This window comes from Eptesicus fuscus, chromosome 17 (assembly GCF_027574615.1).
Source record: "Eptesicus fuscus isolate TK198812 chromosome 17, DD_ASM_mEF_20220401, whole genome shotgun sequence".
Taxonomy (NCBI): Eukaryota; Metazoa; Chordata; class Mammalia; order Chiroptera; family Vespertilionidae; genus Eptesicus; species Eptesicus fuscus.
The window spans coordinates 44,945,313-44,956,691 of record NC_072489.1 but is presented as its reverse complement, the minus strand read 5'-3'; the positions used below and the strand labels follow the sequence as shown (position 1 = coordinate 44,956,691).

Below are 11,379 nucleotides of genomic sequence, written 5' to 3'. Positions count from 1 at the left end.
GTGTGTGTTTGTTGATTTCTGAACCTGCAGGCTTAACCTTCTCATCCCCCTGGACATGAGAGGAGGGACATCAGGAACTGGAGCCATCTTTGTTGAAGAGGAGAAAACAGGGCCAAGAAGATGGGCTTCTTGTCCTCTCACCTATCTTTAAGATGCAAGTCCTGCCCTAGCAGGTTTAGCTCAGTAGACAGAGCGTTGGCCTATAGACTGAAGGGTCCGGGTTTGATTCTGGACAAGGGCACATGCCCCAGTTGCAGGCTCAATCCCCAGTAGGAGGTGTGTAGGAGGCAGCTGATCAATGATTCTCTCACATCATTGATGTTTCTATCTCTCTCTCCCGCTCTCCCTTCCTCTCTGAAATCAATAAAGAAATACATATTTTTAAAAAGATGCAAGTCCTACTCATCTAAGAATTCATGTTTTAAATATATATTTGTATTGATTTCAGAGAGGAAGAGAGAAATAGAAACAACAATGATGAGAGAGATCATCCATCGGCTGCTTCCTGCACCTCCCTACCAGGAATTGAGCCCACAACCGGGCACGTGCCCTGACCAGGAATGGAACCATGATCTCCTGGTTCACAGGTTGACACTCAACCATTGAGCCACATCAGCTGGGCTAAGAATTCATTTTGATCTTGAGCCCTACAACATTGTTTTAATAATGTACATTCTTCTGTGGGCACCCCTCTCTCTATTCCCACGTCTGAAGCCTGGTCTCCCTCCCTTTAATGATTTGGGAGGAGGGCCATCCCTGTAGGCCAAGCTGGGCTGAAGGGCTCCTCCAGGATGTGGGACTTTATCTAAATCCTGAATGAGGGGGAGGATTCAGATGAGTAAAGATCAGGTGTGTGTTGCGGGGAGGGGCGGGGGAGGCGGGGGCTTCCAATGGGAAAAGCCAGCCAGAAGGTATTGGGAAGTAAAAATGTGAAGAGTAAAGCTTTGGGTCAGGCAGATGTGGGTTTAAGTACTAGAGCTGTAGGACCTCTGGTAAGTCACCGAATCCCTCCGAGCCTCAGTGTGTCCATCTGTAGAATGGACATTAAAAGATCTGCTTTCCAGGATAACGGGAGATAACGTTGAAGGAAGAATCTGGAACGGTGCTTGGCATATGGTAGGATCTGAAAAATAAACACTGGTCCCTTGCCCTTCACTCCTGCACATGGACAAGTCCAGCTCAGAGGCCAGCATGTCACCCAGCAGTTCCCCTGTGACAGAACCGCACGCATTACAGAGCTGGGGGTCTTTCCCTTGATCCTAGGAGTCATCCAGCCTGTCCTTGGACAAGACTCTCTCCTCTGCAGAATTCCTGACCCATGGATTCTCAGCCTTAGCTTGCACACTCCACAGGTGGGGGGCTCACGACCACTTCTTGGCAGTCTGGGCAGGTCTGATCATTATAGAGGGCTTCCTTAAAAACCCACCTCCTTGTCATTTCCACCAACCAGTCAGAGCTCTGCCCACAGGGCCTCAGAGAATCCCTAGACTCCAGAATTCAATCACCAGTCCTCTGAGACTGAGGAGTTAGCTGGAGTCTGGATGGAAGGATTTGTCCCGGCAGTGGCTGAAGGGGAAGGGCCAGAAGAGAGGTGGGGATGGGGTGGAGGCTGGGGGCAGGGGGCAGGCCTTGCCTTGCATATCCTGCGATGGGTCAGCTTCAGTCTGATAGCATCTCTCCCCTAACCTTGCCAAGGTTTTGTCCCAGCAGCTTCTGTCTAGCCAGGAAGGGGGGGGGGGGGGGCGGCGGGGCGGGGTGTCAAGCACAGGGGCTGCTCTTGTAATTGGCTGGGAAGGTAGGCCCAGGCCAGTTCTCCCACAGGCCCCTGCCTGGCCCCTGAACCAGTCCCACTGGTGTGGGGCACTGTCAGGTGGGCTCCCGGCAGCAGCTCTCTTCGGGGAGGCAGGCAGAGCCAGGCTCAGGCCGCAGGCCAAGAGCTGCTCAACAGGCGCCCCAACTTCCTCTCCTCTCGCACCGCCCTCTGCTGCCCTCCCTCCCCGGCCTGGCTCCGGGATGTTTTCCACTCGCTGGCGTGCAAGCTCCATCCCGCTGTTTCCTCCTCTTTTTGGAGTTTAACTTTGCTGAGGACTCCCCCAGCTGTGCAGAAGAAAGTGGGAGGGAGTTCTTGGAGGGCATGGTCAACAGAAGGCACTTTGGTGGAGCAGCGGCCCCACCCCAGCAGGCCCCACGCTCCCATGCCTGAGCGCCACTCAGAGAGCCCAGCCACAAGGAGGCCACAGCCACTCTGCCGTGCCGTCTGCCGCAGCTGGTCCCAGGTAAGGAAGGTCCCCTCCCTGGGGTGTGCCCGTGACGGTGACGGGAGCAGGGCAGGGCCAATCTGAGGCTGCCCAGAGGGATTGTCCTGGAGAGAGGCCCCTAGCTGAGGCACCCCACCCCCACCCCCACCCCTAACTCTGGGCAGGGTCCATTCCTGTCCCTCCCCCAGCCACCTGACTCCTGTCCTGACTGTTGCTGGAGGTCTCACTCGCAGCTGTGGGGGGAAGCAGGCAGTAGTCTCAGAAGCTGGCCTGGTCCCGCCTCTGCCCACCAGTGTTCAGGCATCTCGTATCCCACTTTGTAGTTTATAAACCCAGGGCCTCCCACAGAGAGCTCATTAGGAACCTTGAAACCAAGCGGGGAAGAGGAAGAGGGAGAAGGGGCTGCTTTTAACCCATTCATCCCCAGCAATATTACTCCCTTTCCCAGGGAGTTAGACTGGAGCCCCTGGGCTGTGAGTTGGATCCCTCTCTGCCTCCATCTCCTGGCATCCCACACACGGTCAGCCAGCGCTGCCCTGCCCATCTGGCAACCTGGGCAGAGAGGAGGCAGAGCAGGAGATATGGGCAAGTCTCCTCACATTAGTTAGCTGCCCACACCAGCCCCCTTCTCCCTGGCTTCCTCTGGCCTATGGAATTTTTAAATTTTTTATTTTATTTTTCCCATCACCATTTATCCCCTCTAAGCCCTCTTCCACATCTACCCACCGCCCCCACCGCCTGGCCTGTGGATTTTTTTCACCCCAGGGATGAGGAGAGGAACACATGGGGCCCGGCCACACCCTGGCTTGTTTCTGGCTTGTGTGGGTGGAAGGCAGCTGGGGCGGAACCAGCCTGGAGCCTAGGCCACGACCATTTCCTGGCAGGCTGCCAGCGCTGCTGCAGCCCAGACCGAGGCAGAGCCAGTGGTGGGCACAGCCGAGCCTTAGCCTTCATCAAGGCTTCCTGTCGCTGGCAGCTGTGTGGTCCCTGAGTCCAGGGACCTGGTGGAAGAGGGCTCTGGGAGGCTGCTGGATGGGGGACGGGTAGTGGGTGAGGAAGGGGAGGTTCACCAGGCTCTCGCAGATGGACACAGAGCAATGGCGACTCACTTAGCTTGACTCACCCTGGTTTATTTTTAGGCCTCCTGAGGTTGTGGTCAGAAGTCCTGCCTGAGCACCTGCACATTTGAATGGCCCCAAGCAAGGTATTTTATTCTCTTTAGACCTTAGTTGCCTGATCTTTGCAGGAAGGAGAACCATCCCACCCTGCCTCACCTCTGGGAGCACCCAGTAGGCTCAACAGAGTTAGAGAAAGATGGAGGGACAGTGTCCTATGGGACACTTAGCAGGCATGGTGTATGCCCTTCCTCCCCTCCAGCATTCCTCAGAGAGCAAGGACCAGAATGAGTTATGCTCTTTTCATGGGTGAGGACACTGAGGCCCAGAGGAAAGGCATGAAGGGTGCTGAGTCAGGATGTCCTAAACCAGTCCAGAGCCTGAGGTCTCCAAGATGAAAAGGTTCTTACGGACACCAGGGATGCTGAACCAGGCTTACCACCTTCCTCCACCTGCCCCACATCACAGGGTCAAGTCCAAGTCCCTTATCCACCAGGACACTCACCCCAGCTCTTATACCCCTTTGAGGACACACCCTCCAAACAGTCCTAGGTCCCTCATCCTGGAATCCCAGTGGGAAAGCCAGTCAATGTCCCACATTCCCCAAGGCCACAGGGCAGTCCTAACCCCTACCTCGAGAGAATCTTGCAGTAGCAACATGAACCTCAGTGTCGGAGGCAGACAGACCTGAGGTGTGATCTCAGCCACTTATGTGGCCCTGCTAAGCCGCTCACCCTCAGGAGCCTCCACCTTCTATACACGAGGGATATGACAGCTCAGTGTGGATCATGATGCTGGGCAACGAGGGCTGTAACCAACCTGACACATAGTAGGAGCTCAGTGAAATGTGGCGACCATCATCCCCACCAGGCCCTGGAGCTCCCCAAGTCTCCTTCCCTTCTCACCAGCCTGAACGCACAAGATCTCCTCTGTCCCCATTTTCAGAGGCAAATGTTTATCAGTGATCTGCTCTTCCGCAGGGAGTACCAGGCCGGCCACTCTAGGTGATAAAATGACAAGACCGTGCCCTGCCTTCAGGTGCCCACCTGCCTGCTCTCTCTGCTAGTCTCACCGGGCACCATCGACCCCTGTCACCACCTGTCTCCACCCCTGCAGCCAGCCCTCCAGCTGACCTCCCACCATGGCAGCCCTGATCGCCGAGAACTTCCGCTTTCTGTCGCTTTTCTTCAAGAGCAAGGACGTGATGATTTTCAATGGGCTGGTGGCACTGGGCACGGTGGGCAGTCAGGAGCTGTTCTCTGTGGTGGCTTTCCACTGCCCTTGCTCGCCAGCCAGAAACTACCTGTACGGGCTGACGGCCATCGGTGTGCCCGCCCTAGCACTCTTCATCATCGGCGTCATCCTCAACAACCACACCTGGAACCTCGTTACCGAGTGCCAGTACCGGAGAACCAAGAACTGCTCGGCTGCCCCCACCTTCCTCCTCCTGAGCTCCATCCTGGGCCGCGCGGCCGTGGCCCCCATCACCTGGTCTGTCATCTCCCTGCTGCGCGGTGAGGCCTATGTCTGTGCTCTCAGCGAGTTTGTGGACCCCTCCTCGCTCACAGCGGGGGGAGAGGGCTTCCCGCGGGACCATGCCACCGAGATCCTGGCCAGGTTCCCCTGCGGGGAGGGTCCTGCCAACCTGTCAGGCTTCCGGGAGGAGGTCAGTCGCAGGCTCAAGTATGAGTCCCAGGTAAGGTGTGCAGAGGGAAGCGCCCCTTCTTTCTTCCTTTGGGGGTGGATGATGGGAGGTGTCGGGATGGCTTCGTGCTAGAGCTGGAGTTGGTCCCCAGGGGCCAAGGTCTCCAGCAAAGCACTAATCAGCACCAGGTATCAGAGCTGGGTAACCCCATGGGTTAGTGTCTGGTGGGACAACGGTCAATTCAGTCACAAACACGTTTTAAGTGTTAAAGGAGTGTTCTTCTGGCTCAGACTGAGCCTTGATCCCAGTCATAGATTAAGCCCCTTACTCCAGCCAGAGGGAGCACAAATCCTGCAAGCCTATGAAACATTTGCTATGGGCCATGAGCTGATAGTGGGGTGTGGCTGGCTCCAGGGACCAGTGTTCCTATCCCAGGAATGAAATAGCCTCAGGCACTGTTGACAAATGGCAGTCCCTCCTAGCCTCAGCCTTGGCTTAGTTCTGAAGGAGTGAAGGTTGGTTCGAGGACAGAAGAGCAGAGACCTGGGCAGAAACAGAAAAACTGAGCGGGAGGGAGGCATTAACTTAGAGAAACAGGGGGCGAGGAACAGACAGGGAAGAGCAGAAGATTCTTTCAAAGGTCTCTCAGGTACGTAAGAAACACAAACAGAGAAGCAGGGTTGGAAATGCACCAAAGAAGATGAAAGACATCGAAGTAAAATTTGATGATCAAAAGCCCACAGACCTCTCTAGAGGAGCAAATGGGGAAACAGGCTCACACCCAAGCGAGTGTTTGAGACAAGAACATGGGCAATTTCAAAACAAGGCAGAGAGTAAGGACCAGGACATGGGGGAGGTAGGGAAGACAAGAGGTGGCATCTGGGCTGAGCCTGGCAGTTTGACCGGGATTTTGATGGGCTGAAATGACATAAGGGAGGGGTAAACCTTGGGGCTAGAGAAATGGCAGCAGATCCCGGCCAGTGTGGCTCAGTGGTTGAGCATTGACCTATGGACCAAGAGGTCACAGTTTGATTCCTGGTCAGGGCACATGCCTGGGTTGCTGGTTCAATCCCCAGTAGGGGGCGTGCAGGAGGCAGCTGAGTGATGATACTTTCTCATCATTGATGTTCCTATTTCATTCTCCCTTTCTCTTCCTCTCTAAAATCAATAAAAAAAATTTTTTTTAAAAAAGGAAAAGAAATGGCAGCAGAAAATGCAGAAACTGTGAATTTGAGAGGAAAAAGCGGCGGAATTATAGCCTAGCCAGAAGGGCCTGCTTTCTTTACAGAAGCAGAATCTTCATTCAGGGAAGTGAGGGCCAGTTCTCAGGGGGTTCTGAGGCCCAGGTTCAGCCCAGCCCAGCCCCTATCTCAGCCTGGGTGGGTGGGGGTCCAGACAGCAACTTGCCCCTCCTCACCCTGCCCCTTCTCTGGCCAGCTCTTTGGGTGGCTGCTCATAGGTGTGGTGGCCGTCCTGGTGTTCCTGACCAAGTGCCTCAAGCATTACTGCTCACCGCTCAGCTACCGCCAGGAGGCCTACTGGACGCAGTACCGCAACAACGAGGAGCAGCTCTTCCAGCGCACCGCCGAGGTGCACTCCAGGGTGCTGGCCGCCAACAACGTGCGCCGCTTCTTCGGCTTCGTGGCGCTCGACCAGGATGACGAGGAGCTGATAGCCAAGTTCCCCGTGGAAGGCACACAGCCGCGGCCGCAGTGGAACGCCATCACTGGCGTCTATTTGTACCGTGAGAACCAGGGCCTCCCACTCTACAGCCGCCTGCACAAGTGGGCCCAGGGGCTGCCAGGCAACGGCACAGCCCCGGACAACATGGAGATGGCCCTGCTGGTCTCCTAAGGTTCCTGTTCCCACACTCTTTGCAAATGACAATCCTTGGCCCAACACTGAACCCCACTGTCTGCTCACATCAGCATCAGAAGATTTTTTTTTTTCTTTTAGCCTTAGGTTTTTGGGAAAACAGACCAAGAGAAAGAAACAAAGTAATGGGTACAGAGGAGAGAGCTAATGCACAATGTGGTCAGCGTGACAGGAAGGCTCTCCGACCTGAAGAAATCCCCTCTCCTACTGCCACCAGCCACCTGGTCAACAGCTTGGGAGGGAAGACTCGCACTCAGAACTGGTCCTTAATTATTCACTATGCTGTGGAGGACCTTCCACTGATGGGCTCCAAGGCTGAGAAGCCCTGGCCAGCACAGCGAGGTGACAGTGAAACCCGCCAGTAGGCTCGTTGTATAGGATATTGTGCGGTTAATTTGTGTCTAACTGCTTATGGACACCCAGCTCAGCGGTGCTCAGCTGGGAAGCTGCCCTTCGATGCATGCCACTGGCTTTATTTTATATATTTACATTTTTTATAAAGCTTTTCTAAGTATAAAGGACTAGCTTGCTGTCTACGTGATTGGATGGGCCATGCCACAGCAGATCGGTGATCATGGGGACAGGCCTAAATCCCTCCCATCTCCTGTGAGAGGGAAGGGGACAGGGAGACCCTGGGCAGGGCTCAAATGGACAGGAGGGAGGGCAGGTGCTCCCACAGGAGGGAAAGCTCTGGGGCTGATGACCTCTTAGCAGCTGGACTCAGGTATCTCACTTGATCTGGAGAAACAGAGAGCCTGGTCTCCCCCAGAGGGAAACTCAGCTTAAATTTCTTGGGTCCGAAGATCCTGCACTCAGTAGGGAAGACTAGCTCTCATAGCCCAGTGCTAATAACCAAAACCAGGCCAGCCCTGGCTCCTCCTCCCTCCCACACACCTTGCCCGATTGCCTCCACCACCTGAAACCTTTGATGCCCTCCCTTGTCCTGGCCCTGCTTCCTGGCACATGACTCAGTCATTGCCCATGGAAAAGCTCCATAGCTCTCGGGACATTTAAAACTCTGCCAAAGAAAATGATTCTCTCAAGACCAAGCCAAAAAAGAACTGGCTTCAACAACTAGCTGGGTCTGTGCTGGCCTCCAAGATCTCTGGATCATTACTTATCAAATGATGCAGAGAGACTGTCTTTCTGGGGATTTTATGAAGGAGGCCTGGGCCCATCACATCGCCTCTCCCTCAGGACTTAAAGAATAACCATCAAGTCAATCAATACCCTCCGCCCATTAATCGTTCTCCCCAGAGGAGCTAGAAGGGGGCTCTCCCCAAAGCCACACAGCACGCCAGTGTAGGTCCTCACTGAGACTCCTACCTGCCAGGCAGCACGTGACATACATGCTCTCATTTCATCCACAAAACCCTGCAAGGTAGGGCTTTTTAGCCCCATTTCACAATGAGACACCCATTTGGAGAGGCTGGGTCACCTGGCCCTGGTGGGCTGAGGAGACATCACCAGGTGGCTTTCCTCTCAGCTGCCCAAGTGCCTCAATTTTCCTTCCTGGGCTCTATCTTTGTCCTTCTGTCCCAACTCGCAACCTCCACAAAAGGGTACAAGGCTGAGCTGAGGCTAAGAGAATGCCCAGAGACTCCCGGATCTAAAGGAGGGGCCTACTTCCTGGACCCTGTTGACCCCTCTGGCTATGCCAAGCGCCTGCCAGGGCCAAAGATGGTCCACTCCTGCTCCCGGGAACTCCCATGGAGAAACCTGGGCAGTCTCAGAAAAGGAGAGACATGAAATTGGTACTTGAAACAAAGTAACAAAAAGGAATTTATATGAAATGCCTTTTTATCCTAACAGGATTGTCCCAAAGTTGCTGCAGAAAAAGCAGCACATAAATAGAGTCCTCAGGCAACACAGCTGTCAACTGCCGGAGCCTGAGTTTGGCTGGGCTGGGCCCTGCTGCAGGGGCTGTCGGGAGCCAGCCTGCAGCTAGTCCTCCAACGCGGAGCTCTTAGCCTCCACATAGTCCAGGGCCTTCGCCTTCACTGCCTGCACGTCCTTCTCGGTGCCGTGCTGCTTCTCATAGTCCAGGTAGCGCTTGAAGAAGAATTTCATTCGCTTGGGGGCCAGACTCAGGTGGATGACGCGCTCGAAGATGTCCCTGTGAGGAAGAGCAGGGCAGCATTTGCCTCTCAGTCCCCGCCACACGACTCCTGGCTAACCCTCCCCACTCGCTCTCAGGCTCTGGAGCAGGCCCCGTCACCCAGCATTCCCACTTCTAGCTTCATTTTTACTCCCATCATCCACTCCCATCATGTCCACTGGGAGAGTGAGAGAACACCACCCTTCCCATCCAGGTGAGCAGATAGACACCCAGAGATGTTAAAGGACTTACTGGCCTAAAGTCACACAGTAAGTTAGGACAAAGCTACCGGGAGGGAACACACAGGAGACATGCATCTGTGAGAAAAGCTCTGCTTCAAACTCACTGACGGGCTGAGGGGAGGCACTAGTTCTTTCTGGAGCTCAGTCTACCCATCTCTAACCCTCCCTGCCTGTGGGGATGCTGGCGGACAACAGTGAGATTATGCCTGTGAACATTCTCTACAATGAGAGTCAGGCAGTGTTAAGTATGAGGGAAACCCAAGTCTCCGGACCCCAGGCCAGTGGCCAGCCTATCTCCCACCCACCCAGGGTTCCAGATACTGACCAGAGGCTGGCCCGAGGCAGAAAAAGAAGCTGGAAAAGTGAATGCCATAGGACCTGACGTGGCATGTCAAAGCTGTTTTTTCCAGATAAAGTAAGACAACAGGGGATGCTGGAGCTGCTGTGGTTGCTAAAGTCATCTGCTTGGCCTATGTCCCCAACCCCCACAGGGATTTCAGCCCCGGTCTGTCTGCCCCTCTCACCGGACTTCCTTCTGGCTGCCATGCTTGATGGTCATGTCGATGTAGACTGACCAGACATCCGTGCGCTTTGGGTAGGTGCTCAGTGTGTTCTCAAAAATAGCCTTGGCCCGCTCTGCATCCCCCAGCTGGAACTCCAGCTGGGCGAACTTGGAGATCACATCCACGTCTGCAGGGAGAGGACACTCAGACACACAAAGCAGGCAGAGCCCGCACCACAACACAACGTACCACAGGGACGGAGCCTGACTCCTGACTCCCTGCTCGTGTCCCAAGACACAGGTAGTGACAAGAGGGACAGTGGGGTAGATTAGGGCCATATACACAGATGGGCACTGACCTATGACTCCCACCGCAGACACCCTACTCTCCGGGGGCCAGGGCAACAGAATTAGTGCTAACTGCAACACGCATTACGTGCATGAGACATACGGCTATGTAACCACCACGAGGCTTCCTGCCACCACCCTCAGATGAGGGGACCCATAACCCCTGTGCCCGGATGTGGGTGAGCCCCATGTGCTCAGGAATCGGGCCGAAAGTGGGGTTAGGCACTCACGCTCTTTCTGAGGCAGGCACTCGAGGGCTCGCTGCATCACACGGTGACTGGCCCCAGCCTGGCCCCTCCGCAGAAGGAAGGCCCCATATTTGACCCAGACAGCTTTCTCCTGCCGGAAACGCTTCAGCATCCGGTTGTAGAGTTCACCGGCTTCCTGTGGGAAAGACCAGGCAAGCTGGGGAGGTGATGCGACAGAGGGGGCAACAATAAAGACAGGCAGCTCCGCCTGTGAGAAGCCAGGCTTGGGCTCACAGACGCCAACTGCTATGCAGGCCCAATTCTGGCTACTGAGGGGAGCGCAGGCCCCCAGAGATGAGGAGGCCTGACAAGATGGAGCTCTCCCTACTAATCCTATGGCACACAGAGGTCCTAAGACTAGAACAGGATCCAGGACATGGGGATTCTTCCCTGCTGCCTCCGTGAAGCCCAGGGGACAGGTTCTGAGTGGCTGGGGCCCCTCTGGCAGCAGGCCACCAGGCCCAGACTCCTACCTGGAACTTCTCTGACTTGGTGTAGATGTCAGCCAGCTGGAGAAAGACCTTGAGAGGCTCATTGTATTGCACAGCCCGCTCGAAGACCTTGGTCAGTGACTCCTGAGAGCCGTACATGTTCTCGAGGTTCAGCAGTGCCACCCACACGTTCAGCTTCTCCTGCTCCTCTCTGGAGGGAGAGCAGTCAGTGTCTGAGCTCCATCACCTCAGCCCAAAGAGCCCTTCACTCCACTCCGGGGATGTCAACCGGAACTATCCTCCTCCCCAGGCTCCAACCATGTCCTCAGCTCCCACCCTCAAGCGCAGGCACCGAGAGGCCCTGTCCCACTGCAGTTCGCAGCAGCAGGAAGCCCCACCCTGACTGCGGGGCCTGGGGCTCCCAGACAGAGGCTCTACTCCATTCCCAGGAAGGAAGCCTACCAATCTCAAACAGGCCTGAGGTCTGAGCTGGAAGGAGCAGAACCTCTGGTCTGCTTCTCTCCCCAAACTAAGAGAATGAAAGTAAAGGATCACCACTCCTCTTCATCAGCCCTCAGGACACTCACTCTACTCTCTGCCTGGAAAATGGCCACACG

At 55.3% G+C, this 11,379-nt stretch overlaps 2 protein-coding genes across 2 annotated transcripts in view; one reads left to right on the top strand and one right to left on the bottom strand.

Annotated features, from left to right (window-relative positions):
- Nucleotides 1–3,403: 3,403 nt before the first annotated feature.
- CALHM2 (calcium homeostasis modulator family member 2) lies at nucleotides 3,404–7,406 on the top strand. Its single transcript, XM_054728998.1, has 3 exons — nucleotides 3,404–3,462; nucleotides 4,354–5,069; nucleotides 6,456–7,406. The coding sequence occupies exons 2-3, from the start codon at nucleotides 4,515–4,517 to the stop codon at nucleotides 6,870–6,872; spliced, it is 972 nt and encodes a 323-aa protein (XP_054584973.1). The 5' UTR covers nucleotides 3,404–3,462; nucleotides 4,354–4,514; the 3' UTR covers nucleotides 6,873–7,406.
- Nucleotides 7,407–8,648: 1,242 nt separating this feature from the next.
- PDCD11 (programmed cell death 11) overlaps nucleotides 8,649–11,379 on the bottom strand; it is a 39,006-nt gene continuing 36,275 nt past the window's right edge. The window contains exons 33-36 of the mRNA XM_028149378.2: nucleotides 10,805–10,973; nucleotides 10,314–10,467; nucleotides 9,758–9,923; nucleotides 8,649–9,009 (exon numbers count right to left, since the gene is read on the bottom strand). Of these exons, the coding sequence (XP_028005179.2) occupies nucleotides 8,838–9,009; nucleotides 9,758–9,923; nucleotides 10,314–10,467; nucleotides 10,805–10,973 (661 nt within the window). The 3' untranslated portion in view covers nucleotides 8,649–8,837. The remainder of the gene's footprint in view (nucleotides 9,010–9,757; nucleotides 9,924–10,313; nucleotides 10,468–10,804; nucleotides 10,974–11,379) is intronic.